Raw genomic sequence first — 21,742 nt, forward strand, 5'->3', positions numbered from 1 at the left:
AGAGGATAAGCCTCTGTGCAGCTGGTCAGCAAGAATGTGTATGCAGGCATCCAGTCAAGAATTAAGGCAATGAGAAATTCAGCTTTGTTTCAGTATATGGATTTATCCCTAGAAGGTATCTGTGTTAAGATATGCATATATATTTAGCTATCTGTGAGGCTTCAGAACTGGAGTGGAAATACAGTTTTCATCTCTTTGGCTATTTAATGACAACCCACAAAGCCAAGATCAAATGTGAAAACATTTTATCTAATAATTAAAAAATAATCAAATGTAAAAGGGCTCTTTCTGGCTAAAACCTGCGCTAACTGCACACAGAAACCCTTGTGCCTGCCTTTGTGTTCAAGTTGTGACCTGTTGGGAAACTCTGCTCGGTGCTTGTGTTTTCAGCTAATTTGATACTGCCTTTTCTATTTTTTTTTTTTTGGGAGGGTGTTGAAGCTCTGTCATTTGTTTCGAAGCTGTCATTTTTATTAGTCTCCCTGGCTGATCTTTTTGGGCTCTCGTCAGGTGGTGTATGTTCTGCATTGTCTGCCTGCTCTTGGCAAGCAGTAGGTCCTTTTATTGCCATATGATGTGGGCGTGCTTGCAGCAGTAGCCTGTAATTATACCCACCACAGGTGACAGTTACAAGAGAGCTTTGGTAATAATTTTAGCTGCCTGATCTGATGTTTATGAAGAGCAAACCCTCTTTGTGGTCTGGCTGGACTTTGCTGTATTGTTTTGTACTTTGGCCGTTTGGTTTATGAAGCCCTGTTTGTTTGTTGTTTTGTTTTTTTTTTTTAATTTTTCCTTAATGTATAGCATCCTGTGTCTTTTGAAGTTCTGAAGTTTTGTAATAGGTTATTGTTGATCTTACACTATCTTGTACATTTTCTATTTATTTTTTCATGCACTATATTTATTTTACTTTGTTCAGCACAGTAAAATAATACCCTTGCCTGTTGCTGGTTTTATTTGTATATTTAACATTGCTGAGCTCCTGTATTTAACCCCTCAGTAGTGTTTTCCTAACTGGGAGCGTAGTCACAGATTAGCATTTAACTAATTTTTTTTAAAATTTGACTATTATTTAACTGTTTTATAAAAGGTGAAATTCTCTGTCCGTGAAGGCAGCAGTGCTTCCTTTACTCCTGAAGGAATTGCAAAACTTGCATATATCAAAGGTAAATTTAGTTCATTATTCTTACTGTTACCTTACAAACCTGCATCACAATTTTAGGAATTTGCCACACTAAAGAATGTGGAGAAGACTGATATGCCCACTGCCTGAAATCTGGCTTTTCTCTTGTGCTGTATTTCTTTTTGCAGTTTTAAATTCTTGAAGGAAGTTCAGATTAAAACTCTGGAGCCTCTTCTGAGTTTTTGATTCTTATCACAAGTTTCTGATTTGTAGTTCTTATGAATTGAATGGTAGATTGAAAACCAAAGGAAATTTATTTGTAACCATTTGCTAACTTATCTGATCCTAAAGGGAGGATATTCCATATCAGGATCCAGTAATTTTCATTTTCCCAATTTGCCTGTTGCCTTTACTGTGAAAGTTCACTTTATTCACAGATTAGAAATTGCATAAACAAAGATGAAATTAGTATTCTACGTTGACTGGGTGCTGCATCTGTGTGAGACTCATTAAACAGGAGTGTGAGACAGAAGCTACTTACCCACCACTATTGGAAATACCAGAATTTGAGAAGCTTATTTGTACAAGTCTCAAAGTTTGGCCTTGATTTTGACTTTGCAAGCTGTATGGATAAAGACATGCAGCTCAGCTCAAACCAAGGAAAAAAAAAGCAGGAAACCCACAGTATGTATTTTGAAAAAGGTATATATTAGGAAGTGAATATGTCATTAAAATTAAAAATTCTTTTACTAAGTGTACTCTTTTCTTTTTTCACTCCCAGAGCCACAAGTGTATTGATTTTCTTTCAGTCAGCATCTGCCTGGGTTTGTTTCATTATTCGCATTACTTTGACCTGGCACCTCTTAGAAAGTACTTTAAAGCACTCAGTTTTACAGGGAATTTGTAGACATTGACTATTATCTCCCATGTCATTGGTGGAGCAACCTTACCAGTGTTTGTTTTCCTTCTTTTTATTGTCTTTTAAATTTTAAAAAGGCAGATCTTTTACTTTTTACATAGACGTATGCTTAGAATAACATTGCATTCCCTTGAAACCTAGAGGAAGTTTTTAGTCTTCCAAAATGAGGGAATAAATAGAGAAATGTCTGTAGGTGGTTTAAATCACGGTAACTCCATTAACTTCAGTAAATCCATGTTATTTAACATCAGTTAAAAATCTCCATCCTCATTTTGGGGCAAATCCTGTGTGAATAGGAGTAGCAGGTTTTCTGAGAGGAGGAAAAGCCTGTAGATGGCGATGGACCCTCAGGAATGAGCCAGCTCTGGCATTCAGGCTTTTGTCAGATTTTTCTGGCAGGTTTTCTTTCTTTTGCTTGAACTATTTTATTTTTAATTTAATTCACCCTTTCTCTCAGTGCTAATCTAACACTAGTTACAGAAATCGTGACAACTGGAAGAAATTTCCTATTTGAAGGTAATGCAACATTTTGGTTTATGATGGAGACAGATGTACCTTAAGGGATTTCTCTTAAGGAATTCTGCTTGTTGGGCCTTTTTTGACTTTTTTTTTTAAATAAGAAAGAGTTGGATCTTTTACAAATTCTGAAATAAAAGGGGATTAGGATAGAAGCTAGAGAGCAAGTACATCTTTTTAAAAGCCTGCTCTCATTTAGTTTTACTTTTCTTCATTAAAAGCTTTTACTTAGAAATTGATCTTAAGTAACCAAAAGTTCTTGGGTTGTTTGAAGATAGCAGTAATAATAAAACTGTCTTAAATCAGGATATGTAACTATTTTGTAATTAATTTTTTTTAATATTCAATGGGAAATAAAGCTGGAGCAATAGAATGACTGCAAATCCAAGAAATCAGATTTAAAAGAAAAATCTGTGCCATTAATTCTGAATATATTTGACTGCTACCACAGTAAAGAGTTACACTCCCAAAAGCAAAAATAGTTTTGATCTCTTCCCCCACAACTTAATGAAAATTAAATCTGTTATTCGTAATCGTAGCATCCACACTGTAGTCAAGCTTAACTGGTTTCTTTAAGTGTTTTTCTTGGTTTTTTTTCTTTTTTTCCTTTTTTTCCCCTACAGGTAGTGCTATGTTTTTGAGAAGTGTTAATAAATATGTAAAACATGCAGTGTTTTCTACCAGTCTAATATGCTGATTTATTTTACCCTTAACATTACCCATGTAAAGTCAGCATGTTTACTGGGAGATGAGTGTCATAGGTGAGCAAAAGTCTTCACTAAAACAGCCTTTATCTGCTCTGCTAGCTCAGGTTCAGAACTTTCTACTTGCTTTTTGGGAGAAGTCGCTGTCTTCTGTACTTTACTTCAGCTTTCATCTTTTAATGGAAGAGAAGAGCAGCACAGCTCTGTATCAAAGCCAATTGTCAGCTTTCATTAGATGTATTCTATTGTTTGTTCAGATTAGAAATAACTGCATTACACTTTTGACTTTGAAGGCTTGTTTGTTTTTAAATATACTGGGTATATGTGACCTTTTTGTCATTTGTGATGCACTTGGCTTGGCAAATTTGAGATACCTATTTAAACAGCAGCCAAAACTATTTTGCACAGGTACTTTGCAAAGGCACTTTTTGTAGGTCTAGAGAAGTAAAACAAAATCCTGCTAATAAAAAGCATTAATAGAGTCATATAAAATATTTTTAGCTAGTATCTCAAATACATTACATGGGGAGTAAACCCCAGTCCTCAGTGAGGCCGCAGCATCCAGTATTTAGCAGTGGGTGGAAATCAAGTCAGCTGGTTTTATCATCCTGTTATGTATTGGCCATATGAGTTGTAGCCTCTGTCACAACATGATGGCAAGAAAGTCTAATTTCATTAAAAAATTGCACTAAGCAAATTTTCTTAAAATGTTTAGAATATTAAATGGGAAATGCATAATTGATACAGCGATATTAGCTTTTTTTTTTTTTTACCGAACATGCCCATCAGGAGTTAGATGATGACTTGTTCTTGCAGTTAAGAGAACTTCCCCAGATACTTCCATGTGTACATTTGGGAAAATTATTTGCAATGATATATTTCAATTTCCTTAATAAACTAGACCTGTCTTCCTAATTCCCTTTCCCTTAAGTCCCTCCGCAGGGGTTAAGAAATGAAGTATTTTGAAATTATTACCAGATAACTGTTTCTATGAATAAAAAACTAATCTAAGCTGCCTTTTTTTTTTTTTTTTAAAGAATAGATTTATATTCCAAAGCTGGGAAATAAACAGTGGCAGTAGAAAGGAAATATGAGATTAATAAAAATGAAGACGTTTTGCAGAGCTATTCTGGATTGTTTTAATCTTGTTGTTTGTTTGGTTTTTTCTCTTCTTCTGGGAAGTAGTACTTCTGCAGCAGCCTGCATTGCGATGAAAGCGATTCCTGCTTGCTGTTTCAAAAGTTGTATGAATACTAGCAGAGACAGTGGTCCTTTAGTGCCCAATGAATACTGTCTTACACACTGGTACCTGTAGGAACACACACAGAGTGACGATGAGATCAAATGCCCTGGTTAAAGAGCCTTAGGGAAGCATTATGTGTCTGAGGTCTGATCTATTGTCTGGGAGGTCGGAGAGTGTTAATGCACTCGGCAAAGATTAGACTCCCTTACTAATTGCTCCAACACTTCCTTAAAGGATTTAAACAGTCAGGAAAGGTGATGCTCCTTGTCAATTTTTGTCTTCTGACAGCTGTTGAAGTTTATCTGTCTTTCCACGGAGACCACTAGATCACACAAACGAAGCAGTGGCAAAAGCAGAGACCCTGAATTAGGACACAGAGCAATGAATGCCACTATTTACAACTCCGTTATTTCGGCTTTTAGATACTTGAAGGGCTGTGACCAGGATTGCTCCTACATGCTGTGTCATTTACTTTTGGTTATGGGAACTCCCGAAGTCCCACAAAAAGTTTAACTCTCAAATTTGATGAAAAGTCACCCTTTTAATTCTGGAGTGAGTCATATTATGGTCTGCATCCCTTAGAGCTCAGCTGATGCTTTCCCAGCACATCTCTGTGGTGCCCACTCAATCATGGCACAGCCACTGCTTCTTTATCGAAGTGGAGTGCTACAGCTGAGCTACTGTGAGGCACTCTGCTGTTTACTCCCAAATTTTTGTCTCCCTCACTAAGTCTGATTAGGGATTTGAGTTCTTGTGGTTCATAAAGCCTGAAACACATATAAAACATTTACTCAGAAAGCTGGTAAAGCTCATGCAGGAAAGTTTTTCTGCTGCTGAACAAGAGTGTCCACAAGTACCTGACTCCTATTACTGACTTTGAAGAAAAGTAGAAGTTTGTCCAATGGATCAGAACCACTTAAATGAACCAGTTTGTTATTTTGCAGCCTAGATATTTGAAATGGCTTACAATTGCAAAGCATGCTGCTTTTACTTGGAAAGTACTTTAAGAGCAGGGGATGGAAAGAAGGTGAATGTTACTGAGAAAGGAGAAACACGATTCCTCCCCAAGAGAACTTGAGAGATTTACTATATTTTTTGCAGCAAGGCCATGGTATCCTCACATTCACAGTAGGGTAACATTATTGTAACAAGAGTGGAATTCGACCCATCTTTTAAAAAATGTCTGTTCCGGTATCACAGATGTGAGTGTGTCCTGTTTTACTGCAGCTCACACAACATGACAGGTCCTGCTGACCAGAGAGCCATCCTGTAGTTACTTCTGGTGAATCAGAAGCTTTTCAGTTTGAGAGTGTCTGTATTTTTGCTAGTCTTGCAGCATCTAAATGTGTTGGTGTATCTAATCAATTTCACACATAAATGTATAAATATGACCTATATAAATATACATACATTTAATGCCTCTTTTCTAGACTCTGAGCAGATGACTAATACAGCTGTTCAAAGGAGAAAAGGATTTTTTCTTTCTTTCTCTTTTTTTTTTTTAAAGCCCTCTTGGCTCTGAATCGGAAATTGAGGAGCAGAATTCATCAAGTGTATTCTGATCGTTCTCACATGGGTAGTTCCTCCTTCCCTTCCTGCATAGCATGTTCCTTTGCACTGTTGCTATATTACATGAAATGTTTCATCTGTATATAAAAATTAAAAATTCAAACAAAAATCTGGCCCACATGAAGAACAGGCCCTTTGGGCATATGGTTCATTATGCATATTCGTTTAATTACTAAAACACTTGGGATGTCTCTACTGCCCTTGCTTTCAACTTGTAAAGTTGGATCTGTTCTGCAGCACAGAATATGTTGAACAGGCATGTGTCATAAAGGACTTTAGTTTTCTCCTACTTCAAACTCTATATAATGTTCTTGGCTGAATCGTTAGAATTTACTGATTATTAGTTCAATCCACTGCATCAAAACATCATTTCAGGATCTCTTTTTTCTTAAGATCTTCTCTAACCCCAAAAAGGCAAGTTTTACAGTGGTTCAGAGTTGTGTTTAGTATCGAGGTAATGTGAGACTCAAGATTTAGATTTCAGGCACATTCCCACAAAGCACCTAAAGCTGCGTGTTGAAGCTGTATAACTTTTATTAGCTAGGAAGGGATTGCTGTGATAGTGTGACTTTAATTGATTTTCAGGGCAAACAGGTGGTGATGGTTTAGGCATCTCCCAGTCTCCTGCCATTCCTAATTTGGAGCTGCACATATAGTAGCTTTATTAAAATAAACAATCTTCTGGCTTTAGTTTTACCTGAACAGCTGCCTGGAATTGCAGGAGTCTTGAAACCTTTTTTTTTTTTTAAATTATTTTGTATTTTGGAAAGCAAGATGTTATAGGTCTGCTAGTGGAAAACCTCTATTACATAGTCATGCTGTCAATATATTGGATTTTTTTTGTGTGTCACTTCTGCTAAATTACAGTAGTAACATATCTAGGGTATAATTACAGTGAGTCTTGGAGTCATCTTCATGCATTTGTTCTGTAATGCAGCATTTTGTCACACTGCAGATGATGAACCTGCTGAAATTTGTTTAAGTGTTGTGTAATCACTCTCAGTGACCCTGATGTCCTATGCGTGTGTCAGGTGTGGGGAGGGCTGGACTTCAGTTATGAACTTCAGTTCTCTTGACATTGAGAAATGATTCTCTGGCAGATGAAGACACCTGGGCTCTGGCATGGGGCTGTAGTGGGGAATCCCATGTACAGCTTAAAGAAAGAGAATAATCTGGAATTCTTTGCCTGAAAGGATGTCGTCTTACTGCTTTATATGTTCTTTAGAAGTGTTTTTAGATTTCTGGGTTTGAGATTTGGGTTTAATGCTTTGTTGATTCGATTTTTCTTTTAAATTAATTTTTTGTTTCTTCTGCTCTATTTCAATCTGGAAACATTCTTTTAGGACTGGAGATTTTGGAAAAAATGGGTAGCAGACAATTTTGCAGCAATAATGTGTACAATCATCTATTTCTCATTTAACAGGATTTACTGCAATCTGTTTTTTGATTTTACTTTTTTCCCCTCTGTGCCATAACTGGAGACTGCCAGAGAAGTAACCTTAGGTGTGATTCTCTTGCCAATGAACTAAGTCTAATTTGACATGTTGGCTTTATTAGAGAGCCCTTTTTTTTTTTTACTCATTCAGCTGTAATATACACACTGAATGGGAAGGAGGAGGTCATTAAAGTAGTTTAAACATGTCATTTTAAGACTCCCACTTGCTACCAATTGGAACCCAATTGAGACCCCAAATTTAAGAACACTTTCACCAACACTACTTTCACTGCCGTACAATTATGTAACCATCTGATCCTTGCTGTTAATGTTTCTCACAATGCTAACAAATATGTCTTCAAATAAGTGGACATTTATCAGCTCAGGTAATGATAAATTTTTTCATGACCCTTTTAAGGTGTTCACTTTATCCAGAATAAATAAAATTAGTCTACATTTTGGGCTCCTTTTAAATAGCACAGATATTTTTTTCTGACACATTTTGGAAGAATTATTTACTATAAGATCAGGCTTTTAACTTGCAAATATATTGAGTTTTTGTATGAGAATAATTCCAAAATTGTCATCCTGCTGATAAACAAACCAAAACACTAGAGTTAAAGATGATAATTTAATTTACCTATGATATAAAACAACAGATTATTTTTTTCTTGCATGTCACCCCCACTTTATTTTGTGATCTTCCTCCATTGTCTTGGTCTGTGATAGCTACCCCGTTAGAAATAACACACAGATTTATTCCCCTAGCCCATTCCCTGGGGAATTCCCCAAAAGATAGAAAACTTGTAACATTTTTTTTCTTCTGTTTTTTCAATTTTAAGCTTGAGGGTCTTAACTGTATTTTACTTGGCACAAGAAATGTAAAATACGTTAGATAAAAGCATGAGGGAAAAATTAGACCAGTCAGCATGTTGGCAAACAGCTATTTCTTCTGTGTCTGCTGCCTGAAAGGATTTGAAATATTTTACTCTAAAACTGTTGTACATACATAAATATAGAACCTAAAACTTGTGTTGTGGTTTATTTTGTTTTAACCTCTTCAGGGATGAAGTAGCAGCCACAAGAAAATTGTACAGAGACATCTATGAGATTTGTGGTTGGCATAGGCTTTGGGGTTTAAATGTGTGTGTCCTGGAGGACAAAGGTGACACTCCCAGACATACACTCTTTTATGTTGAAACTTATTACCCACACTGACCAATTTTCCAGAGTTGTCAAATAGCTGGAATGCAATATAAAAATCTTAACTTACATAGAGCCTTAATAGGTGATAAGTTCAGGAAATAAATTTGAACCAAGTGCCTCTTCCCTGACCACCTCGTTAAAAAAAATATATCTAAGGATTTTGTTTCCGATTTTCTAGACTGGCTATCCTCATTAATTTAACCAAAATAATAAGAATAAAAGAAGACCATTTATGTTTTAATTGGTTTGTTTTTATTTTGTTGTTGTTTATCACTTTCTGGTTCCAGGCATTGTTATGAATAACGAACAAATCCCTCGAACATGTTAATGGCAACAGTAATTTAGACTCAAAGTGGGGACATTTTGTAAGTGTTTGCAGTCTGAAGTGTAGCATCCCAGCCTTCCCTGATGGAGTTCCCGACAGCAGTGTCCCAAGAGGATGGTGGAGAACAGATTGTAACATTGTCAGCTCTTCTGATTTCACTGTGACTTTTGCAGAAGAACATGCTTCTTCTTAAAGCACCATTTCTGAAGAGTCCTGTGATTGCACATGAATCACAGCTTTCGTTTAAAACACAAATGAGTCTCTACTTCCTACCAGCAGCAAAGAAAATGAGATCCCCCTGAAGAGTCTAAATCAGGCAGTGACCAAAAAAAGGCTCTAACACATATTGACTTAAACAGTATGAGTTTTTCCGCATGTTTTGGGGACTATTTTTGTTGGTTGTTTTATGTCTTTTTATTTTTGTTGGGAGTGGGTGACATTAGGATTTTCTTTTCATTTTGAATTTTTGGTAAAATTATGACCATGCTGACCAGAGTTCTCATCCTTCAGAGGTGTTATTCTATTACTCCTTTTTCTTGTTGCATCCTTACACATGATATAAGTTGTTAAGCACAAGTTGGGTATCTCAGATTTGCCCTTAAGCTCATCCTGGGCCACTGCCAAGGTGCAGTTGTGACAAGAAGACACATGGATGTGACACATGTATATGGCAGCAGTACATGGCTTTGCAGCTGTGTCATTTATTCTATGCAGACAACTGAAGTGGGCAAACATAGCCATGTTATTTGTTATCCGAGCACCTTCTGAGAAAAAAAAATCAGGTGGATCTACATGGTAAAAAATAGATACATATCCTCTGTTTATACTTCTCAGTTCTGTGCAGTCACATATGTAATGCAGAGTGAGCGTTTCTCAGGCACAATATGGTTTGACTTTGGGATGTTCAAGTGGATGTTTTCTGCCTGTCTTTGTTTTTAGATTCCAGTTGTGTTTGCACTTAAATCAAAGAGTTCTTTTCTTGTTGTACACCCTTAAAAAATTAGTAAGTTGTAGGCTGATATGTGGAGCAATGCAGAGATAATTTGTAATGTGGCATTAATATTTAAAGAGTTCTATTCCTTGAGGTCATTTTTGATTTTGATCATTGCCGTTCAATACCCAGCATGTTTCATGCTGCTGTTGAGGTGCTTTGTGTTCTTCTGCCGGGGACACAAAAAGCAAATTGAATCTAAAGTAAATAGGTTTCTTCTACCAGTGCTGGCTTATTCAAGTATAATTTCTCTCTCTGCCATGTTCTCCATTATTGCGTTGCAATGAGGGAGTGACTCTACTCATAACTGACCCCTCCTTGAGCTCCAGTTTAGTGGCCATGAACTGGCATAGCAGCACTCTCAGCAGTGGGAGAGCAACATATGAATGGGGGAAGGAGAGTGTTGGTATAAACAATTCTGGAATGGATCCTTGAAAGGAGGACCTTTACTGAGATATACATGCTACTCGTTGCCTCAAGCTTTTTTGCTATGCCCTGAGGTGGGGCTGTGTTAGGCTAATTTCCACTATTTTTAATGTTTGTTTATTCTTCACTATTCCCATTATTCCAATCCATAAGCCAACCCAAGAGCACAAGCCTTGTTACTGCACTCACATCAGACTGAGCCCACTTTGGGTACCCTGATTTTTGTTAGTGTGGGCTCAGCACTGCTCTGTTCCTGCATCCAGATTGCACTTACCTGGAAGAGATGGCTCTGTATACAAAGCTATATATACACATATGCACAAATGTACTGCTCTGTGTGAATGTGTTAATTTTCTCCTCTACTCTTGTACTCTTCCTTTCTAAAGACAGGAATAAGTGTCTGTCAAAAATAATTTGTTGCTGACAGGCTTATTGCCTCCGAGGGATTTCATGCTCTTTTGGGGAGCCAGTATTCTCCATTTTCTTTGGGGCAGAGGGACTGAAAACTTTAAAAAAATTCAGAAGTCTAGAGAGTTTGTCCCCAAATACTTATTTTCAGAATTTTTTTCTTTTTTTTTTTTACAGAGTTCATTTTGCATAGGAGGCAACTTGAAACTGTATAACCCAGAGATAAGTGAAAAACACAGAATTTCTCGCTCCTCTAAATGAAAAGGGAGCACATCTTTGTGTCTCAAATCAAAATCAGTGATTTCATTTAGTTCAAAGCCTAACTTCGACATTCACAGCAGTGCCAGCTCAAGTTTTTCTCCTGCCTTCATGAATTACACAGATCGTGTTTATAAATCGGAAGGAAACTTTTGATGAAGCTGTTAGTACTTTAGAGTTCAGTTGAATTGTGTGTTTTGAAACTTTGAGTTCCAAATAATATTTTTCACAGCTCTGCTGATGAGGCATTTCATTAGCATTGGAGCCTGCACTGGCTGAGAAAATAACTTTTTACCATGGGCTCCTTGCATGTATTTAATCTCCTTTCACTTTTATTTCTTCCATCTGATGGAATGTATCACTCTCTTCCCATCACTGTTGTTTTCCAAGAATTATTCTGTCGCATAACGCAGCATCTTTCACTTCCCCACAAAAGCTTACCAGGTCAAAGAAAGCCTGTGTTTTACAGTTAGAAAAATTATAATTACTGTGTAGAAAAATCAAACAGAAGATGCTATCTTGTGCTAGGTTTCTAAACCTCTTAAAACTGTTCTATCCCCTGAATGTGGGTTTGCTGGTGACAAATGTTTTATGGGCATATTTTAGTAGACACCCGTCTAAAATCTGGTCTTAATAGTCAGATCCTAAATTGGAACCAGAGGGGCAGAAAAACCAGATTTGAAACGTGTTTCTAAGGGTTTGTTTTTACTTTCAGCTGAGGCTGCCTTCTCTCATCTTTTGTACTGCTGTCAAAAGGGCCACTCTCATGGTTGTTCAAACTCCATGCTTCTTGACAGGAACAGTTGGACCCCTCTTCAATGATTTTCAGATGAAACAGCTTCCAAACCTCCAGAGCTTTAACTTGTAGTTATTAGGCCCTTTGAAATAGCAACACATTAATCAGCTGAAATCAAGTGGTCCTTTCTCCAAGGCTGTGATATTGCTGTTCTCTTCTAGGTAAAGCACTAGTCTAAATATTGGTTTCAAGAGCTCTTTTTTTTCCCCTTTCCCTCTAGATATGTCTATTCCATTTCTGTTTCTGTTTGGATCAGTGTTTTAGAATGCTGTGAATTAAATTGTTCACTCCTATAATAGGCTTTTTTACTCTCAAATGGCATTAAAGGAAGTAACGCGGAAAATTCACTTTCCTTTGTTTGACTCAGTTTGTAAATCCACTGTTGTCCTTTTAACTTCTCCCATGCACAGTGTGAAGCCCAGCAGAAAAGGCATCAGTGATGTAATGGATTATGTCTGACACAACTTGTTCTAACAATGATGTGAAACATCGAAAAAAGAAATGGTTTGTTGAAACCGGGTCATTTGAAACAGGAGCTTGGTTTGTGTCCCTGACTTCGCTGGTATAGAGAAAGTGATCTGAACCTGTTAATGGATTCTCTTACTAGTCTGTGTGTTAGGTAAAAGGCAGACTGGGGATGACAAGAAATCATGAAAGATACTGTTCTGTGTGTTAGCCATTATTTACGTCAGCAGATGAAGTATTCTTGAGTTTTGGCAAAAAAATACTGATAAGTAAATAATTTAGGGAGCATAATGCAGGGTCTTCTCCCAGGCCTAAGGTATCACTGGGGGGAAAGTAAAAACATGCCTGATTGAGAACCTTGTAATTTGGGGAATGGGTGTGTGTGTCACAAGACTGCTGATGTGTGGTCAGTATCAGGATACTGAGAGTTGATAAAATAGGACATGGGCCTGCTTGGAATCTGCTTTGCAATCTGATGCTGCAGAACTACTCAAAAGGCTGGTAGATTGCAGAAATATTTCTATTTGCTTTATAAACACACTCTGAACTTTTATTATGTACTGTATGTTCACAGCAATCATTTCCCATACCTCTGAGGCTAAATAATTTCTGAATAGCTAAATCAGTTTGTCTTGTGTCTGTAGTGTGTCACAGTAATGAAAGTTTCCTGTACTGTGGCAGTAGCAGTAAAGCAACTCTTGTTATGGAGATGTGGGGGCTCTATCAAAGTGTCACTGTTTGAGTTACAGCTCAGCAGCTGATTAACCAGTCAGCATTAGAAAGGAAGAGACAGTATGCCTGAGCTACCCATTGAGCCTACAGTGAGATTTTGTAATGAAATTTTATTTAAGGTCTGAAACTTAATAATACACAGCATGTACTGTAAGATCTAAAATCACCAAGGTCTTGATTTCGTAGCCTCCCTAAATGACCTGTGATTGCAAGGTTTTGTTGCACTTGTAGCAGAGCACAGTGATGTTCACACAGGATGGTGACAGATGCACTAAAACTGGGTCAAGTCCTGCAATTGAGTGAATGAAGAAAGGTTCTTCAAGAGCTTCATTGACTCCTTGGAGGACTTTGCCTGGCTGGCTACTGGTGGAGCCTTTTTGCTGTGCTAAGGGAAGAATGACTTTGCTTATGCTCCAGGGAGATGGTGTAAATGCATTCCCCTCCAATGGGCAAGTGTTTTGAATCAATACCTGGCAACAGGAATTTCCATGAAGCTGTTTACATAAGGATCAGATGTATATTTATGTGTGTGTCTGTTTTTATCTATCTGTATGTACCTGAGAAAGATAGCTGTGCAGATATGTACAGTGTGAGGTCCTTGTTCTTTGGAGTGACATTTGGGGTAGGACAGGAGCTGATATCACCTTTACTTTGTCTTACAAAACAAGCAGAGATTCATCCAAGGGAGTTGGAATAGTTTCAGAGGACCTTGTTCAGTTTAGAAAGTTTCATTTATGAGAGAACTTTCAGCTGGGAATACAACAATTTTTGAAGTCTTTATTAGCTAAAGTCATGTCATGCAAGACTCCTGTAACATAGATCAAGTACTGTGCCTTCTTGGCCAGAATTCATGTGTTTCTGTTGCTTTGCTTACATAAGAAATGTGACTGTGTGAATCATTATCACTTCTAATAATTTAGTATGTTGAAAAGCAGGATCAAAAAGACAAAAAAACCCAAACATACATTCATGTGCTGCAAATCAATAGCATGGGGATATATTGTCTGGATGTCAGCCCATTTTATAAATGAATATATCTCAAAGATTGTTTTACTGGCCTACAAATGCCAAGAACAGGATGACAGTCTAATTCCTTGCATAGCAACAGCTAACATAAAATCAGGTTCACTCTAGAAAATGCAGTGCTGTTTGGGCAAGGTTACAGATACAGGCATTGTTTCTTGGTTTATGTTTGGCCCATGGTAGGTATTAACTGGTTATTTGTCTGATGTCAGACAAGTCTTTTTGTTTAAAAGTTACAACAGCTGCTGTTTTGTAGGGGTATAAATTCTAACACTGCTGAATGCAGTGGGAAATGTTTCTTCAGTACAGTATGGTTACACTTTCAAGTCCATAACACAAAATACATTGCCATAAATAATCCCATTCTAAACTGCCCGCATTGTCTTTATATGTAGTATCTGACAGGCCAAGGATGAAGGGAGGTAGAGATGTAGATTTCTCATCACCCATTGAGTTTTCCCTTGTTGCAGATTGAGATACATTCACTGGATCTGACTCATTTTCACTTACCTGTATTATTCTAAAAATGTGATTGTTGTTTCTGATCACTCCAGGTTCTTTGGGAGAAAGAAAAATCAGAAAAATGTGTTTGTGCCTTGTCTTAAAGGAGATTGCTTTAAATAGCTTCAAGTTGCTACCAGCATTAGGCAGTTCTTCTGGAAACACTATGTATGAGTAGGAAAGGAAATGGGATCACAACATGCATTTTATGGCAGTTCTGGATTTAGTTTATTAACTTTTCATTGCCAACTCCTCTAAGTTTGCAGTCTGTTCAGGTATTGTTGGTACTTTTAAGATAGGATTGCAGTTTGGCTTGTTATATTCCTTTTGAAAAATCCTGTGTGCTTTATAAATCCCCATCATGTTAGTTGTGTGATTTGTTTGAGTTTGCAGAAAAAAACCCTTAAAATTTAGCTTCTTGTTTTGCAATTAGTGGGTTTTGTCAGATACCACTCCAGATACACAGACTCACACTGGTTTTGGGTAAAGAAAATCCAAGCAGCCAGTGAAATCAGAATATGTTGTGCTTAAAAATGGCAGCAGTATGGGAATGGAGACTAGGCTGACTGGATCTCTTTCCAAAATAATGCATCATGTGCAACCTTAAAGCCTTGCCTCCAGGAAGGTGATAGTCCTTTCTCTGTGCTGCTGTGCCAAAGATACAGATGGATTAATGGTGAAGATGCCTTTGCTGATCATCCCCTGTGGAGTGACAAGGGAGCTTCCCAGCTCCTGTTGCACAAGAGAAAAAACTCTACTCTAGCCTGTGAAAGACCCCCTGGCAATTAGGTTTTGATGAGGTGGAGCAGGTTTACCTCTGTAAGTGTGTCTGTTATACACTAGCACTAAGGACAAAAGGCTTTTAGGCTTTCAGGAGTCCCAGGAAGGAGTCAATAAAGCCTTCAGACTAACCTTATATTCATGGCCTTATACTTCTCCAGACACAGGGGAGAAGGACCTAACAAACAGCAGCCTAATGAACTCAGAACAGAATAGAGTGAGAGCATGCTCTGGGAGCAGATTTCTTTGCCAAAATAATAATACGAATGAGGTTAACAGAGATTCAAGGATGAATGTACAGAGTGATAATGACTGAAAGGCTTTCGTACTAGTCTTTCTCTTTAAACACTTGTGTGTATTCCTTTCTGCTGCTTTATTTCTCCCAGGTATTTGTGGTCACTGTCTGGAACGTGGAGCTGTATATGGTGCCCCTGGCTTTGCTGGTGCTCTTCGCATACAATTTCTCCCTCGTCACAACAGGGAAGGTCAACAACACCCAAGATGCCCAGGCAAGTAAAGTGGCAGTAACATTTCTGGAAGCTCCAGTTTGCCCTTGAGTGAAGTGTCACGTGTTTTAACAGTATTAAACTATTTATGTATCTAAACAACATTTTTATTTCAAAGTTACTGAAAAGAAGCCTCAACCTTCTCAGTTTTCATTATTCAATTAAAGCAATAAGCCATTCAGACTAGTAGGAGAGGACGAGAGTGTGTAGGAGGAGGGTTTCACTTACTAAGTAACTACGAGCGTTTTTAAGTGCCATTAAGAAAGGCTTCCAAAGCAACAAGTTCCAAGCCTCTCCTGCCATTATGCTTTGCATAACACTCATGATTCATGATTCACAGCAGAGAAAAGTAAATAGAAGCCAAAAGAGAATGTAGATGGTTTTTAAAATTGTCCTGTGATCTGCAGCTTTAAGAAGCCTTTATTCCTCCTCCCTACCCCCTACCCTTAAATGACAAGTGATTTTTTCCCCCCCCAGAAATTTAGCCTTCATTTTTTTTAGCCTGGGAGAAAAAAAATTTAAATACAAAAATAATCACAAAGTGTGATGAAATGTTACTGTTATTTGATGCTGACCACCGTCTTTACTCACATAACAGTGGTAATTACAGCTAGAAATGAAAGTAAATTGATGAATGTCCATAATATTCTGTATTTGACAGTGAAATAAACGCAGTAATGAATTGGAGGGTAAAGTTTAGCTTCTAACTTTTTGTCAGAAGATGATCGACATTGATACCTTTACCTGAACAAGTCAAGTGTATTTTATACAAAGGCATAATATTGTAGAATTTAAAAAGTCCTTAGCTGGTTTATTAATATTAGGGATAAAAGTTGCTCCTAGTTTGGTTTTCATCCATTCCCAAGTGAAAAAATTCTTAGAAGACAGGGGAAGTTGCATTATCCAGACCAGGATAGGTTTAATTTGAAAACATGGTAAAAGAAATTCTTTTCTCCAGTGTCAGCCAAGTCCAGAATAACACAGAACGATACTGTGTGTCTTCATTGACTACTTGATTTCATCAAGAAAATAACTTCCATTGTGGGAGAATCCCAGGCAAACAGATGTTTTTGTTTTTAATACAAAAAATAAAATAAACGATAACTGACAAGGAAAAAAGTACAGAGAATGCCTTCCAGCCCCCTCACTCATCCTGTGGTGAATTTGTTGCATGTTCAGGTGATGTCAGTCTCACATAAGACAGAAGAATTGAGCAGAGAAACGTTTAGGTGGATACTACAGAAAGGATATCTCAAAAAATACTCAAGGAAGGTTCATCAGAAATTTGGCTCTTTTCCTGTCACACATTCTGTAAGCAACATGATGCCATGAAATTCAGGGGTGCATTTTGCATAAGCAAAACCACACATCTGCCAAAGTGCTTTGCAGGATTGGGGTCATATGGAACAAGTAGTCAAAGTGCCTTTAATATTACCTGATTTCTTTTTATGTGTGTCTATGATTCTAACCATCTGTAGGTCAAAAATAGACAATCAGGTGCTACCCCTACTCACATCTGTCCTGCAGATGAGGAAAGGTTTTCTTCAAAATACCGACGTTTTTTACACAGTCATTTATTTATTTTTTGCTTCTTCAGACTTTGTCTGCAAGTTCACTGCCCTTGGTTTTTGTGTGCCAGCACACGCTTTTTGTGTACATAAAGGAATGCAAGCAACAGTCTTTGCAAAAGTGAACCTCAAATTCTCTCTGATTTCTGTGCTATTAAATGTGAATAACAGTATTAACCTTGTACTCCTGATCCAGTTGCCAGGAGGATAAATTTGTGAATATTGGTAAAATGGTTTATGATTTACAGATGGGGAGCTTCTATAGAAATGTAAACCATGATCAGTGTTAATTCTACTGCTCAGAGTGTTCCACGAGCCAAAGAATAAATCTGGGTATCAGCTCCCAGTACCTTTTACATACAAAATGCAACTGCTTTTCAGGAGATAAAAAAGAAAGAAAAAAACTCCAAAACAGAAACACCCAACCCCCCAAGAAAACCCAAATCCAAAACATCCTTTTGTTGTGGTTTCTCACATTCTTTGCATGTTGGCTCTATTTAAACTTGTAGGACATAGATTCAAATGTAGCTATTAAATAACCAAGAAAAACCTGGAGGATCCTGTTAAAAGCTCAGTTTATTAAATACCTGAATTGAAAGCCAAGTGCTCCTAATTCCAAGCCTTAGCCAAGTCTTTTGTTTTCTCTCCTACCTGTCAGCATAGAAGTTAAAGGGAGGAAATAATGCTGCATAGAAATCTGACTGTGATTCATGAGATTGATTATGTTCATACTAATGTATTTTCTAAAGTCTAGTGTTTCAGTAATGGCCCTAAAGGGAGGGAGCAGTCATTGTAGCAGTGAGGATGGAACAAGTTGAGTATAGAGTCTTCAGCCTTGACATACCGTCTGGTTCATTTGCAAGACCTAAGTACAAAGCTGTTTACACACAGTAAAAGTTGGCAATGAATTTGAAAGCCTGTTACCTTCAAATTACTGGACACAGCCACAAATGCTTTATTTAGACTTAAAATTTGTATAGGGTATTGCGTGCTTTGTTCTGAATATCACACAAAAAAAAGGTCCTTGAGTACAAAACACGATTTCTGAAAGGTGAAAGTGGTGGGGTTTTTTAATGACTTTCAATAGAAGTGGGAGAAAATTCTATAATGAAATCTTGTGGGAGTAACATAAGCTTTTTGAACATTGCCTGTTACTGAAAAATAAGTGTAGGGTTTTATAATATGGACATCTGCTTCTGCAGGAGCTTATGGGCTTGGATGAAGATGAGGATGAAGATGATAAGGTAAGCATATCTCATGATTGTGTTGGATAGAGAGTCAGAAGGAACGTGGGAGACCACAAACCCACCATATTCTCTCCATGAGAACTTCAGTTATTATCTGTATTAAGTGGGAAGACAGTTGTCAGCAGTTTGCTGATTGGCAAATTTGAAAGTAGGAAAAGGTTGGTTTGTGTAACATTCCATAGTGATACTACTACCTCCATGAGACCTCTGAACATTAATTCAATCTGAGCAACCCCAGTTTGTGCTTGACCTTGCAATGGGCATATGTTCATGTATGTGCACTTACAGGTACATGTATGGGTGCATGAGGTGCCACAACACACACAAGTATGTAAACCCCCCCCATTGCTTCCGAGTGTTGGATGACATTCTGTCCTAGCAGCTTTCCCCAAGTGATTTGGCATTTCCACTTCAGTAGGCCAGAATTGGTATGATTTGTGGAGGACTGGTTAGAATTTTCTCAACATTTCTTTCAGAGCCTGGGAAAAAAATTGTTTTAGTTCATCCGCTGAAATGTGGAAAGAATTGGAATTGGCAAGGCCTGTTTTTTATTTTATTGGAACGTACTTACTCATTCTTCTCACTGTGAAAAATTCATTGGATTTTTTTCCAAGTTTATCAAACCACAGTGACAAATGATAAAAGGATTAGAGGGCATGACATATGAAGAAAGATTAAGAGAACTTAATGTATACAGCTTGAAAAAACATAAGTAAGTGAAGGAGGATCTGATAATCTATAAATACTTTAAAGCTAAAAGGTGAGGAATTATTTAACAAGCAACAGCATGCAAAGGAACATTAGCTGTTAGGAAGAAAATGTTCACAAGGCGATGTGAAACTTTGAAATTGCATACTAAGTTAATAAGACTGTTCTTGAATATTCTATATTTTCAAAGTGTTACAGTGAAATTGTTGATCATTGAGACGTAAATCAATACCACAGAGAGCAAGTGCACCTTAACTCTTCTCAGTCACAGGCCCTAAAACTGAAGCTCAGCAGACTAATTGATGGGAGTAGTTATTTAAATTTAACTTGCTCTTCTGTGGTGGTTATATTTTAATAAGCAACTGGAAATCCATCAAAGTTATAAAGTGAACTTCAGGCAATCTAGTTGAATTACAGGTTTCTTGCAACACACAATAATTGTCTAAATGTTCTCGTTTATAATTTACCCTTTGCATCATAAAATTTATCAGCTGAATGGACCAATACCTGGAACTCATCAGAAGTTGCTAAATGAAGGTTGCATCTTTTTCAGAAGAATAGTGTGTATATCTAAAAGTCAATAGTTTCTATTTAGTGGGTACTTGTTGCTAGACACCTGTAAATACTGACCCCCTGCATATCATTTGTGTGATACCTAAAGGTATAACTTATTTGCTGGAGCAATCTCATTTATTTTCTTCTATTTTAATATTACTCTTTTTCCCTTGCAAGTGCTTAGGTGGGAAAAGAGAAGTAAAAATGTGTTAAATAAGTATCTAATCTTCTGTTTCTGGTGCCTTGCAATAGATTCATTGCTGCAATGATAAAGCATTCTAGGTTAAGATTTATCCTAGATATGTCTTCAGTGGCTTTGGTTCTCTCTATAAATACTACTGTGTTTCTTAAATATGGATTGAATGACTTTACAATTTTACCTTCCCCCAAACAACTTAACTGTCATTCTCTTTCTTGGTTTCTTTTAACTAAGTAGTCAGGTTTGGGTAAACTCGGGTCACAGTGTTGAGCTGTTGATGATTTGGCCCTACCATTTTCTAATAAGTGTTGCCTCTGTCTCCATAACGCTCTTGACACAGAGAGCTGGTAGCACTGGCTAAAGCTACTTACTGTAGACACCTTCAACAGGCTTTCTCATAAAGGTAACACTTTGCATCCCAACATTTCAGTAATAATAATTCATATTATTGGTATACTAATGGTATAGGTCTACGGAGTTCTGACACAGAATTGCCAGAAGAAATATTTAACAGTCACTACATATGTCCCATGTCTTTGTTGTGCCCTGTGTGTATCCCCTGTGCAGCAGTGATGGGCCATGCTTGCACTCTGATGACTTGCAGCTTTTCCAAGTCTCAGGGTGGCCAATGCTCTCTGGGGAGTTTAAGAAAAATGTAATTTTATGACATTATCTCATGGCAATGTCAACATTTAAACAGACAACTATATTTAAGAAGAAGTCTGTGTATTTTTTTTATCCCTCCCTAATACAAGAACTCCCAAAGCTGAAATCTGCTAGTTGGGTTGTGGTATAGGAGGTCTCTGTTTCTGTTTCCTATCATCCTGCTGTATCAAAATACTCGCACACAGAGCCCTTCTGGGTTCTGCTGCCCATTAGACATAACAGACCGTGCTTCTGGGAATTGTAACACACCCTCTAAAAGATGAACTGTTTACAAATTATAAATACACAGACACTTAGTTCAAAAACCCAAGAGCAGATTAACTCTCTCCACCTAAACTATCTGTCTTAAATGACAGGGCTTAATTGCCAACTCCCCCATCCCTTCTCCCTTTGCCCTCCCCACATACCAGCATGGGGGACTGTAAAAGATAGAAGACTTCTGTCCCTTTGGCACAAGCTTTTGGGTGGATGAATGTGTTCTTGGATTTATGCTGTATTGGATATGGGGTTCAGGCTCTGTCCTGTCAGCTCTGGGGTCTGTCAGGCTGCCTGAGTAAGGATTGTTTTAAAATTACATTACTGAAACATCTTTTGCCTGCCAGTGAGAGGGTATAGACAAGTTACATGCAGCTCAGTGTAAGTTGTCTGGTGGTTGACAATTTCTATTTATTTTATTTTATATTTTTTCTGGTTTTGGTAGTGGCAATAGAGCTTCAAGAACAGATAGTGTCCCTGTGAGTGAGTGTGTCACAGAACCTGACTGGAAAGTCTTGGAATCTTCTCAGTTGTGTGAATAAAATTTGCATCTCCTCCACAACAGACAAAACTTTAATTGCAGGTCTGGTAACTGATTCAAGAGAAGATCAGAGACAA

At 37.5% G+C, this 21,742-nt stretch overlaps 1 protein-coding gene across 6 annotated transcripts in view; it reads left to right on the plus strand.

Annotated features, from left to right (window-relative positions):
* The window catches only part of MCTP2 (multiple C2 and transmembrane domain containing 2), a 127,837-nt gene that overhangs the window by 89,056 nt on the left and 17,039 nt on the right, over positions 1 to 21,742 (plus strand). For all 6 annotated transcript variants that reach the window (XM_071568171.1, XM_071568170.1, XM_071568174.1 and 3 more), the window contains 2 exons: positions 15,807 to 15,929; positions 18,697 to 18,738. In XM_071568171.1, coding sequence (XP_071424272.1) covers positions 15,807 to 15,929; positions 18,697 to 18,738 — 165 coding nt within the window. The remainder of the gene's footprint in view (positions 1 to 15,806; positions 15,930 to 18,696; positions 18,739 to 21,742) is intronic.

Source organism: Pithys albifrons, chromosome 13, assembly GCF_047495875.1.
Source record: "Pithys albifrons albifrons isolate INPA30051 chromosome 13, PitAlb_v1, whole genome shotgun sequence".
Classification (NCBI taxonomy): Eukaryota; Metazoa; Chordata; class Aves; order Passeriformes; family Thamnophilidae; genus Pithys; species Pithys albifrons.